Source organism: Esox lucius, chromosome 19 (genome assembly GCF_011004845.1).
Source record: "Esox lucius isolate fEsoLuc1 chromosome 19, fEsoLuc1.pri, whole genome shotgun sequence".
Lineage (NCBI taxonomy): Eukaryota > Metazoa > Chordata > Actinopteri > Esociformes > Esocidae > Esox > Esox lucius.
The window spans coordinates 14,311,706-14,333,454 of NC_047587.1; the positions used below are offsets into that span (position 1 = coordinate 14,311,706).

Below are 21,749 nucleotides of genomic sequence, written 5' to 3' on the forward strand. Positions count from 1 at the left end.
GTGCAACCAATTAAAATTGTAGTTAAAAAGACATTAAAAAGGTCACAAAATACAACTACCCTACACTCAGTATTTGGTAGCACAGTCTTTGACCAAAATATTATTTCTCAAGTGTCATCATGTCATGATACTATACAGACACATATAAGGCAGCAAAAAACATCACTGAACCTCCATCTTTGACTGTGGGAACGGTGCTGTTTTCCTTCTGGCCTTCATTTTGTTTTCTTTAAAAATAGAGACGCTCATATAATACTGGCACAATACGAGAGTGGCTGCCTCTAGGTGACAAAGTCTGCAAATTTTTTGCATTTCTTGAAATTAAAATAAGCATATTTAGTCACTGTTGGATTCTGTTTACTTTTGATCCATGAACAAAATGTATTCAACCGAAAGTCAAGGGAGAACTTTCTTTGAGTCCATACCCATATATTATCAGGAAAATACATGCTTTCTCACAATGGTATGTTCCAACTATGGTCCATGGGCCTATTCATAGAGTCAACTCCTATCAGGAGGTATGGACAGGATGTGTGTGTAGAGTGTGTGGGGCCCATCAATAACGGGGCCCAGCACCAAGTCCTATCTATTGTCCTTTGTTCAGAGTTGGTCTGCACTTCTGTGTTAAGTTTCTCATGCCCATAATCTCTCATAACCTTTGCCTATTAGTGTATTGATCCACACATCCATGAGAAATAATCAGATGCATTACCTGCTGGTGGAACCTAAACATTTTCTCAGGTTTATATGTTGCGTGAATGTACGCGCAGAGCTAGTTCTACCATTTCCCAGACACATGGAACCGCTCTCTCTCAGAAGGATGTATTCCATTTTGGTCTGAATGTGAAGTGTTGATTTAACGGTATATATAAGAATCATAGTACAAGCAGTTTCACTCCATCTGATATGATCCAAACCTGTTGGTGACCCTTTGCAACATACCTTGTAACAAATTACACATTGTCACCCCTTTTCAATGCACACAAGTCTGCATGATCCATTCTTTGCATCGTTGGCAAAGCCAGTCATTTCATGGCATTAAACAACATCTAACATTTCTCGGTGCTCCGCTTGCGTCAACAGTTAATCAGCCTTTAGGTCTTGTGGTTACCCACTGGCTTCTCTCAACTGTCAGTTTCCTTCAGCCCAAGAGACAGATCATGAAACTGTTTTCAGAGGACCGACAAGAAGGGCACCTGAACTTTTTTTATTTTCTTCCTCTGCCAGCACAGATGGCAAAACGTATCACACACACACAGACACACACAGACTCTTCAAACCCCTAAGCGAGTCATCAACACAGTTAAACAGGAAGTTCTAGGCAGTTGTCGGTTTGTGTTGCGTGTATGCCACCATTTGACTGCTGTTTTGGGAAACCAAGGTTGGGATAATGGTACCATTGGATTTGTGCCTCCCTGTATTCAGAGATGAGATTATTCATGAGGAGGACAAACTTCTAACCATATATTAACATCAAGGACCTAATCAGGAGCAGGGCCACTATTTGATCCAGTCTTCTTTTGAATGCTGTCATAAGTCCTGAACTGTGTATAGTGGGGTATTTCTCCATTGATGAAGGAGATTGAAGTCTACTTCACATTCTGAGCTCCAGGAGATCCCATAAAGTTTAAATGATATTCGGATCTGGTGATTAGGGAGGCCATCAAAGGTGTTAGACGTCATCCTGGTGCTCATAAAACCCTATTGAATTTGTTTAGTGGAGTGTATAGGACCCATTATCATGCTGCAATATTAGAACTTCATGAGGGAACCGTGTTTGCACCACAGGGTGCACCTGATCCTGTATAATGACCTCATGTTCCTTGGCCTTCATAGGACCATGCAGAGTAATCATCCAACCCAGTGACTCCCACAAGACTCCTGCCATTATGGACCCCCACCATGTTTAACATGTCACCACTGACTGTGTGCTAAAGGCATTCTTATGGGGTTAGGATATAGGGTGAAAGGGGACTCTTCAGAACAGATGACCCTTTTCCATGACTCTGGGGTCTAGGTTGTGTTCCTTACACCAAGTCGATGTGTCTTTGTGTGTTGCCCTTGAATACAAGCGGATACCAAATGGTAGCCCTGCAATGAATTCCAGCTTTGTAAAATTCACAATATACAGTAAAATTTTTTTTTTTTTAGAGCAGGTCCTAGAGGTGCTGATTTAATTGGGGTTTGCGCAACCATCCTGTCCAGTGTTCATCTATTCCTGTCAGACAGCTCTGACTTACGACCACAGTTCCTCTTTGCTGATGCATTTTGTCCATGTTCATCATATGCTGTCAGGATTTCTGGGACTGTCCCACTTGACACACAATTTTTCAGTTTTTGTGACCAATGCCATTCAGACACCAACTATTATTCTTCTTTGGAACTCTTTTAGTTGCCTCATGTTGCTTTGAAAACTTGAATATCAAAATGCTAATTGTCAAACGTCATTTGTTTGACACCTCTGCAGCGGTGTTTGTGATTTAGTTCACACTAGCAGTCCTTTTCCGTGTGGTGATTCCGTGGTCCATCCCTTGGATGAGGTGGCCTAAAGGTTGGGGTGTTCCTGAAAAATGTGTCCTAGCTGTCTTGTTGATTATACCTGTGCCCTCTTGCCAACACTCCATGTGGCCAGTTGTTTAGAGCTGTGGTTGTCAGGGGCTCCTGTCAGCGGTTATCGGGTTCCTGCCTGCATTTGTGTCCCTGGGGTTGCTCCCTGTGGTTGTCTCCCTGGGGTTCCTTCACATTAGTTGTCTTTTAAGGAGTGGCCATAACGGTCTGTTACCTGTCCAAGGTTGTCTCTTGCTTCAGGCCCCAGCCTCATCTAGCCTTTACACCCTAGCTTCAAGCAGCCTCTTTCAGCCTCTCTAATGTTCTTCATGTCCCCACCTCTTCACCCTGGATTCAATCAGCCTCCTCTTGCCTAAGCCAGGCTTTTCAAAATAGCCTTCTCAAAAACAGCACAAATGGTTTGGGAGCCAGTTTAGTGTAAAATATTTCAGCCCGTTATATACAAAGATTGTGGTGGTGTTGAGTGGCTCTATGAAGTTGTGACCTGATGAAGACCGCTTTCTGTTGGGAACTAATGTCTCTTTAATACATGTCATCGGAGTGATAATGTAACTACTTTAAGAAAAATCTGGGTTGTCTAGACGTCTCAAGTGTAGTCATGGCCTAAGTATTTTGCGGCTCTGGCTGGCACTGTGTAACTGTGGACCTTTTAACCTAAACTCGTTGTGATTGGGAAGTCGCTGTGCATCATGTCTGTAATTGACGTCTTAATTCATCGTCTCCATGTGAATGGGCACTGTGACTGCAGCGCTTGCTGTTTGCTTGTGCACCCTGTCTGCGGAGTGAAGAGGAATGGCCTCTTCATCATGTCCGTGTCTTGCCTGCGGCGCTGGTGTTTACTGTAACGCAGTCGGGTCCAAACTCAACCCTCCAGTGGCTTCTCTAAACAGTCTGTTACTCCTGACCTTGTTAGGCCATCTGGAACGTAGTACAGCTTTCTGGGATGCCTTTTGTGATTCCATCGGAGCACATGGGACTGTAGCTTCCTGTCAACACTCAGCCCGGGCCCATCTGCTCTTGGGTACAGCCACCGCTGCCGGGAGTGCACCATCAACCCATGTTGCGTCTGTAATTGTTTTAACTTAAACATTAGCGTGATGACTAACTCTGTAACCATGAAAGTTAATGTGTTCGCTTAGCTGAATATTCCAACTAGCGTCTAATTCTGCCACCATGAACGTTAATGGGTTCGCTTAGCTGAATATTCCAACTAGCGTCTAATTCTGCCACCATGAACGTTAATGGGTTTGCGATGCTACGTCTGCCTAATTCCAATTTATTTGGTAGGTTACAACCAAATAACCAAACTAATTCGTTACTAGAGAAAATATGGTGATCTATTTGTTACAGTGCTCAGTCAGTTGTATTACAGGCTGTTTAATCCTGGTGTTGGCATCGGCGCTTAATTAGAGCTGGATTCTGCCGGAAGAGAATCCAAATGAATCTCTCTCCTGCGCCCCAATGTGTTCCACAACTTTCCGATTTGCAAAACAAGCACCGGTTGGCAATAAATAACATTGCCTCAACTCCCAGCTGTGGGGGTGATGGCTGGTAAAGTGAACAGACATGCTGCTTCTGAGATGGCAAGCAGGATCCTTGCTTTGACCTGGTGCCCATGGGGGCCCAGTCTGATACACTGCACTATGTAGGGATTACATATCTGTATCATAGTTTTGAAAGTGTATATGTTAGTGGACTGACCTGGGCTTTGTGTTTTCACATACAGATGTTGCATGCTCTCGCTAAAAGGGAATGATCAATGTTCGGACCTTCCTTGGTTGCGTGGGTAACTTTAGTTACTGGATATCTGCGAGAGAATTTTAAGTTGTTGAATATAAGAATGCCGTTTCATCTTCGAATCTCTAAAAGATGAAGAGCATGGCAATAGAGGGAATAAAAATAAGAATTGGAGGGGGAGAGTGAGGTAAATAATTGGATGAACAAGAAGGAAGGCAAAATACGTAGACCCGGCAGAGGCCTACAGAAAGATTCTGGTCTGTTGGTTGTATGTTGATAGATTATTTTTTTTTTGTCTTGGCAATGCCTATAAAACTAAATGGTTGTCACAGTAGGCTACTGGTACTTTTCATTCTAGTAGAACCTGCTTTATTATAGTAGTCTATTAGTGCCTTTTTTTTATTCCAGTAGTCTTTTAGAGCCTTCTTAATTATATTTTGGGGTTATTTATTTTGTATGTTTTAGAAGGCCCTTGCCCCATTTCCAATCATTCACTTTCTCCAAGGGAACCAAATTAATGTAGAATTTCATTTTCTTGGTCCTGACATCTGGACATTTTCAAATATCATTATTTTCGTCATGTTGAAATTCATCGTCAGGGCGCAAGTCTGACCGAATTTTGCCCAAAGATCTAGATTCTCCTGTAGGCCCTCCCTGGTGAGGACCAGTAGATCAAGGTGCTGCTCTAGGCCCTCCCTGGTTGGGACCAGTTAATCTAGGTGCTGCTATCGCCCCTCCCTGGTGGGGTCCAGTACATCTAGGTGATGCTGTAGGCCCTCTCTGGTTGGGCTAAAAGATCTAGGTGATGTTGTAGGCCCTCCTGGGTTGGGGCCAATAGATCTAGGTGCTGCTGTAGGCCCTCCCTGGTGGGGGCCAGTAGATCTAGGTGCTGCTGTAGGCCCTCCCTGGTGGGGGTCAGGATCAAGCAGATTGTCTAAAAACAAGTGTCTGGATTTCTGCTGTAGATTAACTTCCTGTTGTATTAATTTATAGTTGTGCTTTTCCATGTCTTACTTCCTTTAGACCCCAACCATGTGAAGAAAAATTATATAATCGTTATTTTTTTTATTTGATGCTATAAGTGTCAATTGTAAAACCTTCTCCCCCGACCTCATTTTCATATCAGGTGACCCCACATGGGATCACGACCCCTAGTTTGGGAACCCCTGCTTTAGACACATACCTGTTGTATCCCATTGGGATACGCATATATTGAACTGCCAGGAGAAGAGGGGTGATAAAATAATGGTTTAGGTCTCTCTAGGGTTACAAGAGGGATGATAGATAATGGGTTTAATTTCTCTAGGGTTAGGGTTAGAAGAAGGATGGTAGATAATGGGTTTAGTCTCTATTTAGGCTACATATTGATGGTTGGGTTTGAACAATGTTCAAGCCCTATGTTCAAGTAAATATTATAGCACTTTCTCCTGCTGCTATTTACCCTTCCTGCCTGTTCTGATTCTTAAAATAGGGCAGACCACCTCCGTCTCCAACTTCCAGCTCCGTCTCCAACTTCCACCTCCGTCTCCCTCTGCCTCTCCCCCGTCTCCAACTTTGTCTCCTGCTGCTTTCCCCCGTCTCCCTCCCCCCTGTCTCCTGCTGCCTCCCCCCTGTCTCCTGCTGCCTCCCCCCTGTCTCCTGCTGCCTCCCCCCTGTCTCCCGCTGCCTCCCCCCCGTCTCCCTCCCCCTGTCTCCGCCCCTGGCCCACCGTCTCCCCTCCATCTTACACCCCCCTTTCTCCCACTGCCTCGTCCTCCCACGTTATTATGGTACTTCTGTGTTCTATTGGTAAAAACTAGGCTTTTATTACTATTATTATTGTTTTATATTGAGGGAGTCTTCTACTGAGAGGATTGCTTCTTTGATGTTCATTAATTTAAGCCCAACAAATTGATATTGGTTACATTGGTGTCATCACACTGCCTCGTGTCCAAATGAAAGCAAAATATATTTTTCTGGTATGATTTTAAAGGGCCGTCAGCTTTGGTTCGAAGCGATTAGGCTGAGATTTGAATGAAGAGTTAATCAGTGCCATTTTACTGTACACAGTGGCAGGATCCTGTCTTTTTGTTGTGCTGTCTACTGAAATCCATAGTAGAGAGCTTAATTACTCTCTAGTGAGATGCATTTCAAGTATCTCTACTTCATACTCACAATAACCCAGAAGTTGCTAGATTGGCAGGGTTAAAAGTCTGTGGTTTTATTCTTGAGCACGGGGCCTAAACCTGTAGGCTCCCAGGTCGTTGCTGTAATGAGGTGGTATCTGGGTGGTAACGGACACAGTGACAGCAGGCAGCTTTTGTATGTACACTAATATACAGTATTACAATAACTATACAACATCTCTGTAGATACCAGGGTATGGTTCCTGCATTATTGTGTTTTGTCTGCTGTGCCAATGTGGAAAAAAATCCATCCTTAAAATAAAGGCTTTGATCCAGAAGAACAACATTGGGGAGGTTTTGGTTCTCTGTGCTCTCTGCTGTTTACTGTTATTTTTGAGTGTAAGAGATCTCGAGCTGCTTTTATGTACTGGGTCTTCATAATAACCTGGGCCTTGCTCCTGTTATGGTGGAAAGGAAGACATTCTGGCTACATACCCGACACACTGTTTTATAGTGTTAATTAAACATGTTACTAATTCATCTCTTGAGTACACCATAAATGGTTGGATGTAGTTCAGTATAAAGGGGGTTAACCAGGATCTGATATCCTCCTCTGTAATTTAACCCTTTCTCAGGTATTTCTCCTTTTGTTAAATTCCCATATGTCAATGAATCAATCAAATATATTTATTAAGCTCTTTTTACATCAGAGTTGTCACAAAGTGCTTTTGCAAAACACCCAGCCTGAAATATGTATACTAATTCTTTTTTTTAGGGGAAAAGCCCTGACCGTATTCATCATTCAGAGGCTAAGGAGGATACCGAAGGAAGATTAGTGGGCAGTGTTTCAATAAAGGAAGAGATGAGGATTAGAGGGTATTTGGAGTGTGAATTAATCACTGTTATCTCCTGTTAATGTCTTATCTCTGGCATTCGAGAAAGGCCACACTTCACCCCTGCAATCTACTTTCCTTTATTGGTGATCATTAATTCTAACTTGAGCCTTTTCAGTCCCTCGTGACTGTGATAAGTAGCATGCCAACTCATTGCTGTTGGTTACCGCAGAGTACATGGAAAAATACAGGTTGGGTTGCCATGACTTTAAGTCTATAGGTGGGCATAGATTCTGGGGGTGGATTACGGCCGATAGTCTAAAAAAAACTTACCATAACACGGTTTCTTCTGTCAGAATTGCTTTCAGTGGTCCATCTCAATTCTCCTGTGTATCTCTGAATACTCACCCCTGACCATCAGTATGTAAATTATTTGCAATGGTAAAGACCCTATACCATCACTCACACTAATGACCTGACATGCCTTTTAATCACAATCCCTGTTCTTTCTCCTGAACGTTCAACGACTCAAGATTTTTCCGTCCTCCTGCTCAACACTCCTAGTGATCTGTTCTAACTCAATTATTTATCACCATCAAAATTAGGTCTTTTTAGTTAACTTTTTTCCTTCAGCAGAATATCCCCATTCCTACTGCCTCTGTACAGACTTCTCCTATAGAACACAATATTAACCCTGTGGTTACTGTTAAATGATGGCAATAAATGTGCCATGGACCCGCCTGTGTCTGTCCAGTATGGGCCTGCCAGAACACACCTTATTCTGTCAGTTCTGAAATGTCTTGGTTCTTCTCCAGTGGGTTGGGGCATCATACTGTTTACTGTGCTTACATATGTTTTATTTTTGTTTCCAGTTGAAATGTTTTCATTCACACTTCAGGGATTAGAATTCCTTACGGACTCCTCTTCACCTTCGGTGGGACTGGGCGGGACGTGCAGCTGTTCCCACTCAGTCCATGTGTCCCCTAAAGGCCTACCTGGGTCTGGGTTGTATTTTTTTATTTTAATCCATGGAAGCATTTCTCAAGACACACTATATACCACATACTAAACACACACACACATGCACAAGACCAAAGCATCCTCACTACCTTGCTGTCAGGAGGACAGTTTTTAAGTTTTTAATAATGCAGAAGCAGAGGACTCATTCCATTGGCGGTTGCTAGGTAACTGCATCAGCATTGCCCTGGTGTGAAGTTAAAGAGATTGGAATCTTGAGATACAAGATGATATGCAAGTGTGTCTGTGTGTGATCCGCTTGTTCCCATCGTCATCGCATGTTTTTCGGGAGGTCAGTTATGCCTGTCAAACACTTGTAACTGACATGCATACGTTTGTGATTTGAATGTGTAAAAATTCTATGTTTTCCTGGAAAGACCCAAAATAAGTGTGGGCAGACAAACTTTCTTTTTCTTATTTTCCCTCTGTTATTTTTGTAATCTTTTTAATTGGGTTTTATTTGAATTGACCTTTTTAGCAAAGTTTTTTAAGATGACATGGATTGGGTCCACTTACTGGACAACAAAATGTTAAACCAATAATAAAACTTAGAAAGGGCATATACTTTAGTGTGTACAAAATAATGGATTTGGCATATTTTATCCCGGTACATTTAATTTCTTCTTGACTTTATTTAGACAAAACATGTTGGTCAATGTATTTTTTTATATTTTTTGTCTTGTGACATTGCACAATAATTGTCATGTCTCAAGACAACTATTTCAGTGCTCAAACTGTACGAAACAGTTTGTAAAATCTGATACAAATATCAAATAAATCGACCATTTCATTATAATTCATATGTCTGAAGAGAGATTTTTCTTGCTAGAACTTCATGCTCACCTGTATGTGTGGTCGTTAGTTCAGATGCATAGACTACAGAAACACTTCTTGTTCTCTGCGCCACCACTTTGCTGGTGAGGTCATTGGGTCTCTGAGTACTGTAGCAGGGAATGGGCGTGGAACACAGAGGCAGAACTGGGGTGATGTGTACCCAGAGGCAATTATTGAACAGAAACAAACAAACGTGGTGGAAGAAAAAATAGAATTCAAAACAGATGGCTTCTTCTGGCTCTTTCTTTATGCCTTTGGGCTCCCCTGGCTTCCTTCCTTGTCCTGGGTTTTTACCACACTTCAGTCTGTTGAGCAAACACATACATACACACACATACATACATACATACACACACACACACACACACACACACTTGTGTTTAGTTCTCTTGAAGCGTCTCTTGCTCCTCTGGGAGGTCCAGGTCTTTTATAAGTAGGTTGACTGAGCCTGATGAGGCGAGGCATTCAGTGACCTCTCCTGTTTGCATGTGGCTCCACTGGTGAAGCATTCGAGATCCTCACACCCGCCATGGTCCTGAACCTCTGCTGTCGTAATGCTTTCGTGAGGTGGAGCATGGCACTGATGGGGCCACTTCGCCACAGCAACAGCTTCCAAACAGTACAGGCCCTAGCTAAATGAAGTGTACACATTTTGGCATAGGGTTTTATTAAGGACACTGTAATAAAAGATCTGTCCTAAACACAACCTGTTTAACAGAGGATCAGGGATCAGGCCTAAATCCTACAGGCTTCACAGAGGATCAGGGATCAGCCCTATACCTTACAGGCTTCATCAAGGAACAGACCTCTAAATCCTGTCGGTTTCGCCATTTCATGACACATCTACTGTGCTTCTTTGGTTTATCCACAAGAGATTAGTCCGTAACACAACTTTCCCAGCTCTAAACTGAGTTTGTTAATGGTAAATTTTTTGCCCACATGGCAAGTGATTTGTGAGATCAAGGGTCATTATATCTTCTCTCATTCAAGAAGCTAGAAGGAACTGCAAATTTGTCCGTTTGATTGTACTTGCATTCATTAACTGGGAACCGTTAAGGAATGAGTCTTTTTTTTTTATAGATGGAGTTACCACTCGCCTCTTCTTTTCTTAATTTGTCTAAATTTGTCAAAATTTTATTTTAATCTTAAGCGTGTCTGCGTTTCTTTTGACATGTCGCTCTTTTCTCAACCCCAAATCGATTGACGTGATCGTGCCCCACTGCGTTTCAATATCCTGGCCATTGGGGTCAGTGGGAATTTCACTACATGTTTTATTTAGCACTCGCATACTTAACTCATTTACTACTCAAGCCTTTCGTTTAAATCAGGTCAGGAGGTGAAGGGGCAGAAATAAGGCACTCCTTTGCGTCGTGGTGATAAAATCTAGTTAATCTAGTTATGATGCCATGTTGCTGACACAACAGCACTACCTGTTTCACTGCCTTTGTGTCCAGTTTAACCAATGTTTGCAATAGTGATTCAATCATCAATCAAATTTATTCATGAAGCCCTTTTTACATCAGCAGTTGTCACAAAGTACTTTTACAAAACACCCAGGAGCAAACAACAACCTTGTTGAATTTCAGTGGCTAGGAATTTTTTGTGTGGAAGAAACCTAGAAAGGAACCAGGCTCAGAGGGGTGACCAGTCCTCTTCTGGCTGTGCCGGGTGAACATTTTAAGCCGCAGAGTAGCAGCTGGAATTGTCAGGTATCTTCTTGATCTGCAACACAACCAGGAGGACTTTGGGTAGGGACAGCAACGATTCTTTCAAGCCTGGTTCTCCAGAGGTGTGGGCAAGATCTCATGTCCTCCTAAGTTTAAACAGGGCAGGAGACAGGGAAAATTAAGAAAGTGCATTCCTTAGATCTACAAGGTTTTACAGTGGAGAAGGAAAACTGACCCTACTCCCCTCGCACAATAATATAGCGTAAAACCTGAGACGGGGGTCCAGTGACACTGTGGCCATATCTGGGGGAGGCCCTGGATAGGACCCTACACTGCCTGTGGCATCATGGCCTGTAGCGGCACCCAGGCTAGAACCACACCTATAGCCAACAATTAAAAATGTTTGGCTTGCAAACAAAAACATTGTTGCGTTCTTCTGTGTTTTTTTGTATAGATTGTTAAAAAGTTGACAACATTATGTATTTGTTATGTATTTGTATTATGTACTTTCCAAGATACCTTTTTCAGGAGCAGCCGTAGCTAGCTAGAATGCCAATGCTCATAGGGTTTTGATGGGCTTTGAAGGGCTTAAGCATAATGGATTTTATTGTAGTCAGTGATACACAGTATATTATACAGAAGATTTGTACAAGCTTTAAAAAAACATATGAAATGATAAACCAAAACTGTGTGAGCAATATGTAAATTACATGTTTTGCAAGATGTCGCTAAGAACTCTCTTGTGTTTTGCACTTCTGTGGCAAAAATGTGAATTCTCAAAGACTCTGAGAATGTAACAGAACATTTATTAATAGAACAATATCTAATCTTGTAGAAGTAGGCTTAGTGTTCTAGGATTGTGTATGTGGAGGTGGGTGGAAATCTTATCTCCGGTATTTTTACCAGGTTAGTGTGGACCTCTCAAACAATGCTTTAGGCAGCAGCAAATGGGGATCTTAATAACATCCTGAAATTGATTGTTTCCTCGGTTGACATAACCAGCAGGAATACCAATGGACTCTCCCTTTTCTCTCTCTCTCTCTCTCTCTCTCTCTCTCTCTCTCTCTCTCTCTCTCTCTCTCTCTTTTCTTCCAGTTTATTACTTGTTTCTCTCGTTTTCAACATATGGATGCACTTTTTGTTAAACGTGAAATCTTCATTCAGTAGTATATTTCACAGCAGAAGCCTCAACACATGCTATTGTGACCTGCAGGGAACTTCAAAAGAGTGTGTGTGTAAGTACATCTGTGTCTGTTCTCCTCTCCTTCAAAATTGTGTGTGTGTGTGTGTGTGTGTGTGTGTGTGTGTGTGTGTGTGTGTGTGTGTGTGTGTGTGTGTGTGTGTGTGTGTGTGTGTGTGTGTGTGTGTGTGTGTGTGTGTGTGTGTGTGTGTGTGTGTGTGTGTGTGTGTGTGTGTGTGTGTGTGTGTGTGTGTGTGTGTGTGTGTGTGTGTGTGTAGCTGGGGTTAAGTAAGTCTGTGTCTGTTCTCCTCTGAGTTCAGGTAGGCAGATGCGTCTTTTATTCATCCCTCTGTTTATTACTTCTCCATTATGCCCAACTCCCCCAGTTAAGCTGCTATGGAAAAATGGCAGCATTTGTTTCCCTCTCCTCCGTTCTGGCTCTGCTACTTTCACGGCTGAATGCTTTGCCTGCGCCCTAACTGGCCTGATACACTGTGAATTGGAACACATGGGGGCCCTCTGTACTGGTCACAAAGCTTTTCCTTTAAGCTATTTTGTTTAATAGAGAATGTAGTTGTGTGTCCACGTCCCAAATGACAACCCTGTTCCATGTGTGGTGAACTACTACTCTATGGGCTGTGGTCAAAACTAGTGAGCTATGTAGGCAGCTGGGACTTATGTTCTCGGCCAGGAGTTTATACCATTTCTTTCTGTCTTTTTTTCTGTGTTAGGTGGAAGAGAACATTAAGTTCTCTCTTGTTGTTCATTTATTTTACTGTCTGAAAAAATGTGGTCTTTATACACTAATGGTTGCCGAGCCATTCGACAAAATAACCACAGCAAATATAAGACATCATCCTTTTAGCTCTGACTGTGGTTGGTGGTTATCTTAAACAGACACCTTCAGTTAAACGGATTGATGGTCAGTTGCTCTGGATAAAGGACTAGATACAGGCTGCGGCCCTTGCATTTTATTCCAATAACGCGCCGCTTCTTTTAGAGATTTTTTATTGATTTTTTTCCCACGTGTATTTCTTCGCTTTGTTCTAAATAAATTTGAACGATGTACCAAAAAATCTGGGACTGTATTATTTGCACCTTTTACAAGTGGTTGGAAATAATTAGATTTCAAGCAGGTGATTCTTCTTTGAGCACTCTGTGGTGCGTTGGTGTGTGATCAGTTGAATCCCTATGGGATCTCCCGGTCCTCAGCAGATTTGATCTCTGGCAAGGACCTTCAACTAGATTCTGCCCTGAGATGTTGAGGGGTGCAGAATATGTCTTTCTATATATAGACAGACAGATATTGTTCAGGGACTGCCTGAAGCCTGGGCCCACGAAAACGCAATCAAACTGTTTTTGTTCTCTGCACAGGAACACTTTGAACAGATTTCTAAAATGAAAATAACTAGTTATTGGTGTTTTTACGGTCGTTTATGTCCAAAGACAACATTTAGGGCTACAAAGTCTCCCAGTGGCTACCAGGTGGGGAACTTGGATCTACAGATTTGTGGAAGTGAACAAATAAAATCAGTGGATGTTTTTATGGCATTTGACAGAATAGTTTTTTGATGTGTGTTTGGCTGTCTGACGTTTCTGTGCATGGGAGAGAGATGAGACTGTCCCGTTTACCCACCTCAGACCTCTTTAAATTCCCTTTATCATCAGCCCTGCTGTAACTAATACAGCCGGTGGGTGCTGATCAAGGATCTGTTTGGCCTTTGTCATTATGCACAGGACTACATCAACAAAGGGGAGCTGATCCTAGATCAACATTGGGATAGTCACATAATATGTATTACATATAATATGGCATATATAATACAGTCGATATTGGGATAGGCTTGAGAAGAACAGCGGCATGGCTTGTGCCTCAATCACTGGACCTGATTGGACATTCAGAGGAGAGTTTCCAGAACCTTCCTGACCTGTTACCTCCATTGCTATGGTACATAGACTTTGGGGAAACTCGCTGCAGATTAACAACTCAGACCGGCCCTAATGGTATGTGCAAAGGCATGTGACAACAAGTCAGTCCTTGTTGATCAGAAACCCTTTCGGGCAAAACTAGTCAAAATTACGTTTTTCCGACCATAACATTCTTTTAAATCAATTTCACCATGATGTATTTCCCAACATTTGTTGTCCAGTGGGAATATAAAACACTGCAGGTTGACAAACGAGTCATTTGTGAGTCCGAGGTATAAACCTTTAGTTAGTCTGACATTCTGCCACACTACCTCAAATCAAATCAGACGGCAGTAGATTAGCTCCATGGTCTTGCTGATGATGATGGAAGTGTTGTTATCCCAGCGTGCGCTAAGTCTATAGGACGAGACGGCGATGAATGAGCGCTGTGGATCCAGTTGGGTTGCAACACTCAGTAGGTAGGAAATAGTAATGTCGCTCTGGATAAGGGACTTAATGACTAAGTTAATGACTAATAAACAAATGCATGTGTCATATTTTGGTGCACCTATCCATTGAAGTTGTGAAATTCCACTTTGCTTATAGAGACTGCATCGTTGTACACTCAATGGAAGGGGCCATCAGAGGGCTCCGCCCTTGATCATTTTGCTCCTTGCGCTTTGGGACACCTGTGCAAAAGGCAGAGCGTGGCAAGGAGTTGAGGTTAGGGTTGTCGCAATATACCAGTATTGACGATAACCATGATATTTAAAAAATTAAATCTTGATATCATGTTAATAATAATACCATGTTCACTTGGCGAAAAAAACCCAAAAAACCCTCTCGGTTTTTCCATTCATGTCACTTATAGACAAAGGATGCATGTGCTTAAACTAAAAGTCTGGACCTTTACACTAGCGTTCTAGTTAACGCCTTTTCCTAGCCTATTCACTAGACAAAATGTTTCTGTATTTTTCCAAAAACCAGTGTAATTGTTCTTTTTGAACAATTATTTTTGTATTTGTACAGTTATGGTTACAGGCTTTCTCCACCTCCAAACACTCTTATTTTGAGTGTAATTAATTTGCCAAAAAGGAGAGAAAGCATTATTGTTTCTTCAAATTTTCTATAGATACCGTGATAATATCGTTACCGTGAATTATTTTGGCCACGTTAATCGTGTTCTGAAAATGTGATATTGTGACAGGCCTAGTTGAGGTCCAATTGGGATTCAGCAATCGTCTCTTCCTTTCTCTTCAACACTCTTCTCTTTTTTTTTCCTTGTTCCAGCTCCAGCTCTCTCCATCTTTCTTTCCCCTCTAGTAAATCTAAACCCTGTTGATGTTAATGTTACCTAATGACACATCTACATGGTTCTCCGGCATCAGAAGAGCATGCTTCAGTGACCTCAATGAAATGGTGCCAAATCTAAATGGCACTATGTCCCCTCCCTCCCCCAGGTTAGTGTGCCATGGCCTCCAAACCACACCCTCCTCTAATGAAGAAACACAGCCAGTCGGATCTGGTGAGCAGGCTGAAGACCAGGAAGATACTGGGGGTCGGCGGAGAGGATGACGAAGGAGAGGTTCATAGATCAAAGGTCAGTAAGGAGCACTTACTTGCATGTGTGCATCTCTCTCTCTCTCTCTCTCTCTCTCTCTCTGCAATTATCTAATCAACCAATCACATGGCAGTTGCTTCAATGCATTTAGCGGTGTGGTCCTGGTCAAGACAATCTCCTGAACTCCAAACTGAATGTCAGAATGGGAAAGAAAGGTGATTTAAGCAATTTTGAGCGTGCCATGGTTGTTGGTGCCAGACGGGCCGGTCTGAGTATTTCACAATCTGCTCAGTTACTGGGATTTTCATGCACAACCATTTCTTGGGTTTACAAAGAATGGTGTGAAAAGGGAAAAACATCCAGTATGCGGCAGTCCTGTGGGCGAAAATGCCTTGTTGATGCTAGAGGTCAGAGGAGAATGGACCGACTGATTCAAGCTGATAGAAGAGCAACTTTGACTGAAATACTCGTTACAACCGAGGTATGCAGCAAAGCATTTGTGAAGCCACAACATGCACAACCTTGAGGCGGATGGGCTACAACAGCAGAAGTCCCCACCGGGTACCACTCATCTCCACTACAAATAGGAAAAAGAGGCTACAATTTGCACAAGCTCACCAAAATTGGACAGTTGAAGACTGGAAGAATGTTGCCTGGTCTGATGAGTCTCGATTGTGTCTCGATTTCTGTTGAGACATTCAGATGGTAGAGTCAGAATTTGGCGTAAACAGAATGAGAACATGGATCCATCATGCCTTGTTACCACTGTTCAGGCTGGTGATGGTGGTGTAATGGTGTGGGAGATGTTTTCTTGGCCCACTTTAGGCCCCTTAGTGCCAATTGGGCATCGTTTAAATGCCACAGCCTACCTCTGCATTGTTTCTGACCATGTCCATCCCTTTATGACCACCATGTACCCATCCTCTGATGGCTACTTCCAGCAGGATAATGCACCATTGGAGATTCTGGTTCTGAGGCTTCAGTGTGTTACTAGAACACGTTTCTGGACCAGTTAGGTGAATGTACTTGTATCTTGGCTCAACTTTTGGCATTGCATGACCTGGTAAGGATATGAAAGGGGGTCACTGTATTTTAGATGTTTTCAAAATAGTCTTTTTTGAGTTATTCTTTCTGAGTGAATATTGGCCTAATTCTGCCCAGCATGCCTTGTTTGTAATTTGCCTTTCGACATGTTGGAGAAACTTCCAAAATTATGCTTGCGAGGTTACAGTGGGGTGTTTGTCCCACTGAGGAAAATCTGGAATTGGATGTTTCATTCCTGAGGCTTCTGTGCTGTAGTAGAACAGGTTTGTGAACTCAGACAGGACCATTTGGATGAAGGGAGTCTAATATCTTTGTTGAACTCTTGGAATTGCAGGGTCCTCTGTCTGTCTCTCTGTCTGCCTGCCTCTGTTCTATTGTGTTGACTGTGAACCCATCACACCCCAGTGAATTTTGATCACCTAGCTGGCTGTACGTGTTCCCATGCTGACGCTGCTGAATAACCCCTTGGGGTAACACACACTCTTTGCTCAGCCCTTCTCTCACATTCACTCACATGAGGCCCATATACATGAACACACACATTAGCACAAACGCTAATGTAACATCCTTACAAAAAACATATGCAGTTTACAATGTGCCACATCAATAGAGTAAACATTCTATGTGCATAATATAACATGAATATAGCACAGTCTACTTACAGAATATAACATGAATATAGAACAATCTACACACAAATTATTTGGTGAATGCAGTAATGTCTACATACCAAATATATCATGAATACAGTAATTTCTGCATACAGAATATACCATGAATACAGTACGGTCAACATACAGAATAGACCGTAATTCCCTGTTCATAACCCGCACCATGTACAGCTCTGGAAAAAATTAAGAGACCACTGCACCTTTTCCTTTCCAAAAAAGTCGAAAAGGAAGGTTTTGAGTGAGGAACAGAAGTGTTAAAATTAAGAGACCACTGCAAATTGAACGCTTCTGTTCCTCACTCAAAAAAAGGTGCAGTGGTCTCTTTAATTTTTTCTGGAGCTGACAATGTATTTTTCAGGGAAGACCTTGCTTATTTCAGCAAGACAATGTCAAACCACATTCTGCACATTTAACAACAGCATGGCTCCGTAGTTAAAGAGTCCAGGTGCTAAACTGGCCTGCCTGCAGTCCAGACTTGTCACCCATTGAAAACAAGTGGTGCATTATGAACTGAAAAATACAACAAAGGAGACCCCGAACTGTTGAGTAGCTGAAAACCTGTATCAAGCAAGAATGTGAATACATTTTGCTTTCAAATAGACACTTTTTTTCTATTAAATATGGGGATAAATAATTTGCAAATCAGTGCATTCTATTTTTATTAGCATTTTATGCAGCGTCCCAACTTTCTTCTAAACGGGGTTGTAGGTGAAGAAGTTAAAAGGAGTCTCAAGGTCATAGGTCGGATACTGTGTTTGGCTGAGTTTTTGTGATGTCTGTTTCATTCTACCCGTCTTTCCTTGTTTAGATTTGATAAAGAACTACTCTCATTGAATTTGGTACACCCATGCTAACAGCTAAGTGAAGGTTATGGCTACTGTATGTTTTGGTTAAGGGCTATACAGGATATTTGGGATGACCCTACCCTTAAATCTACTTTAACCCCTCCTCTTACCTTAACCCAATTGCTCCCAAACCAAAACATTACCATCGAAAGGGAAGATGGTTTTCAGTGTTTTTTTCACTATCTGGCATTTGACCCATGTAAATTACTTAAATGTATTCTCAGGACAACCTAGTGTGGTGACGCAACTTGTGAGAAAGAAGAGTGAGTCCTTGAAAGCCATTTTCTGCTTGTTTACAAGTGTAAATACTCCTGAGGAGAATATTAAATAGTATTGTGATTATAAGCTTGCTTCATCCATTAAACAGCAAACACTGAAGATGTGATGTGTTTTTGTGTCAGTTCGGTTGCCGTCAGAGTGGCACAGCAGGTACGTATTCCCCTGATACCACGACCCCTGACCCGCTCTTCTCACATGACACAGTGAGTGACACAGCAGGTACGTATTCCCCTGATACCACGACCCCTGACCCGCTCTTCTCACATGACACAGTGAGTGACACAGCAGGTTGATGTGGGTGAGACGTCCTCTCAGGACGGAACCCATGACACACAGCAAAGTATCCAAAATTATCCTCTGACCTTCACTGCATTAACTATGATGGTAACCATGGTACAGACACACGACAAACACACTTCGTCCCTGTAAACACACACACGACAAACACCCTGCCCCGGTAAAGACACATCCACGCACGACACGCATCTCATCCCTGTGAACACACACGACACACGTTGTTCCTGTAAACACACACTGACACACACGGTGTGCCTGTAAACACACACACGACACACGTGCCTCGTCCCTGTAAACAAAGGAGGGAAGTCATCCTTATGGTGCCCCGCTGGCCTTCTGTTCTCTGGAAACAAACAGTGTCCGTTTCCCCGGAGACTGAGAGCGAGCTTCCTCGCCCAGGCTGCTGCGATGCCAGTCCCCAGGCAAGTGGTTCCAGTAGGCCACCCTTGAGGTGTGGAGGGTTTAGGGTGGGTGGGCACGTGCCAACAGGGATGTCCTGCCCTGGCTGTGTACTCACTTAGCCCTCCCTCCACCCAGACTAGAAACCACGAGAGGCTCAGGCCGGCCTCTTGCTGCAGAACGTAAAGCACTGGAGAGAAGGAATCTGTGAGGATGTACTGGAAATGACTCTTTCGGCCCTGTTTTTTTTTGGGGGGGGGGTTGTTTGTTTAGTCAGGAAGTTGGAAATGAAATTTGTTCCCGGGGGTTGTGGGGCAATGAGCAGTGACTGACAATAACAAGAGCGTGATAAGAGCTCAATAGTGATATAAGGTGGATTTTTCATGATGTAAACTGTTGTCTTGCGGAAAGCAGCCCGGCTCAGAGTGATTCATGGCCAGCGAGACCATAATAGTCTGGATTATGGTATGGTTGTTTTCTCCCTCCATTGTATTTCCCTCCTTTTCTCTTCCTCCCGCTTCCTATCTCAGCCCCCCCTCCTTCCTTTAATTTTGCGTCTCTCCCGGCTCCATCCGTAGCCAAGTTTTGTGCCGGTGATTGAGCCTGTTCAGTTGCTCCGTGTTCCTGCTGCTGCAGACCTACACCACCATAATGCAGGTTTAGGCCGCTGCCAAGATTGAGTACCCAGTGTGAGACCCATTGTCTTAATGGTTTGACCAGCTCCGGTCTGAACCATTATTTACACAGTCAGCCAGAGACAGGCATGCAGACCTCAGCTCCAATGTCAGTAGAAATGAGATGGTTAGGGCTGGGTTGGCACCACAGATCCAATTGGATTCACCAGTTAGTGCCATTCTGGACTGCTTATGCTAAAGCCACTGGTTTAAACATGTCATTGCACATAGCAAGCACCCAATGGAGTTTTAATAGAAATAATGTCTAGTTTGGTGTTAACTGTATGGGTGTGTGACAACACATTAAAAAAATTATCCAAGGCCCTCAGAAGAAAGTTTCCAAGCTATTCGTAGTACATAGTTCAGAGCGTCCAACAGATGAACAATTCATATGGACATTGTACAGGTCGTCCTGTTAAATTCAGGCCAAAACTTACCCAAAGATGCTCATACAAGTCTCTGAACCCCAGAGCAACAACAGGGGAGCTACAGGCCTCTCTTGCCACAATCATTGTTGAAGTGCATCAGTCAGCTGTCAGAAAGAGACTGAACAAACCTACATGGGAGGTCAGGAAGGTTGAAGCCTCTGCTCTCAAAAAAATATAGAGTCTGAAAAATGACTGGCACCTGGGTAAAGACGAACTCCTGGAACAATTTGTTCTTGACAGGCAGACTGGTTGAGTTATAATAAAGGCATGAGCCTTTATATCTGATATCTGACATACGCTTATAAACAAATTTGCCTAAACGAAATAATTATTTTAGCTAAATAACATGAGAAAAATATTACACTGGTATTTCTTTATATTGCTTGAAAACAAATCTTGTATTTTCTGTAGCTGAATTCATTCATGTGCACAAGCTCGCCCTGAAAAAGGAAAACTGACACACCAATGAAGAAGCAGTTTTCTTTATTGACCTTATTACTACCCTCCATGTTAGGATGACCACATTTTCAAACCACCAAACCGGGAGCCTAAAGTGTACCACACGTTCATGCACGCGCACAGGAATGCTCTTATGCACGCATGTTGGTCATCTTGCGTGTTTGTGGTTGGTGGAGCGGAGGAGCTGGCCCTGTTTACTGTTTTCACTGTCCTGTCTCTTTTTCCGCTCCCTTGATATTTGAAAATAATTGTAGCTTTGCTAAGCAGATAAACGTAGTTGTTTGTTTGGCTTCGATTCGTAAGTGGAAACATTACAGTAGTATTACAATAATTCCATGTGTGGTTCTGGGTGTAAATTTGAAAATGAAACCACTGTCTGCTACAAGCCACTTATGTAAATAAAGATATTAGTCATAAAATGTCCTACACACAGGGCTTGACACTGGCACCCGCCAAATGCGGGTAGAATTTGTCTGTGGCGTGTAACGCAGTCACTCTTACTATAGCCACTTTGGCGGGTGGCATTCGATATATCTACACACAGGGTTTTTCCTGATTTCAAAGTTCAAAGGCAACAGCCTTCCCAAAATCTCGCACCGCCTCTGTGTGTTGGCATAGTGAGACATGATTTTGCGCTCATATAGAAAACGAAACATTGCAGTTAAAAACACTGTAGGAGGACACTTTTTCCATATTGAGTGTTGCCAGGTGGGGTATGTTTCCTATTCAATTTGGCTGTTTTTAATGGGCTTGAGCTGGTCGATTTTTTTTTTCTCCGGAGTCTATCATTCTCATCTTCATCCGTTTATCCGGTATCGGGTCGCAGGGGGTTAACAGCTCTAGCAGGGGACCCCAAACTTCCCTTCCCCGAGCCACATTTGCCAGCTCTGACTGGGGGATCCCGAGGCGTTCCCAGGCCAGTGTCGAAGTATAATCTCTCCACCTAGTCCTGGGCCTACCCCGAGGTCTCCTCCCAGCTGGACGTGCCTGGAACACCTCCCTAGGGAGACGTCCAGGGGGCATCCTTACCAGATGCCCGAACCACCTCAACTGGCTCGACGCAAAGGAGCAGCGGCTCTACTCCGAGTTCCTCACGGATGGCTGAGCTTCTCACCCTATCCCTTTTTCCGGAGTATTCGTCTGAATTCAGTTTACTATGAATGAAATCTGGCAACCTTGCATACAGGACCACAAGGGTCCAGACATCGAGGAGATGAGTAATGTCTGGAAAATGAGTGCATCC

At 43.0% G+C, this 21,749-nt stretch overlaps 1 protein-coding gene across 4 annotated transcripts in view; it reads left to right on the plus strand.

Annotated features, from left to right (window-relative positions):
- Positions 1-21,749, plus strand: part of tp53i11b (tumor protein p53 inducible protein 11b) — a 53,859-nt gene that overhangs the window by 17,310 nt on the left and 14,800 nt on the right. For 2 of the 4 annotated variants that reach the window (XM_020056778.2, XM_020056780.2), the window contains 2 exons: positions 7,186-7,272; positions 15,310-15,449. In XM_020056778.2, the coding sequence (XP_019912337.1) occupies positions 15,321-15,449 (129 nt within the window). In that variant the 5' untranslated portion in view covers positions 7,186-7,272; positions 15,310-15,320. The remainder of the gene's footprint in view (positions 1-7,185; positions 7,273-15,309; positions 15,450-21,749) is intronic. The other 2 variants (XM_020056779.2, XM_010883656.3) reach the window with 1 other exon arrangement.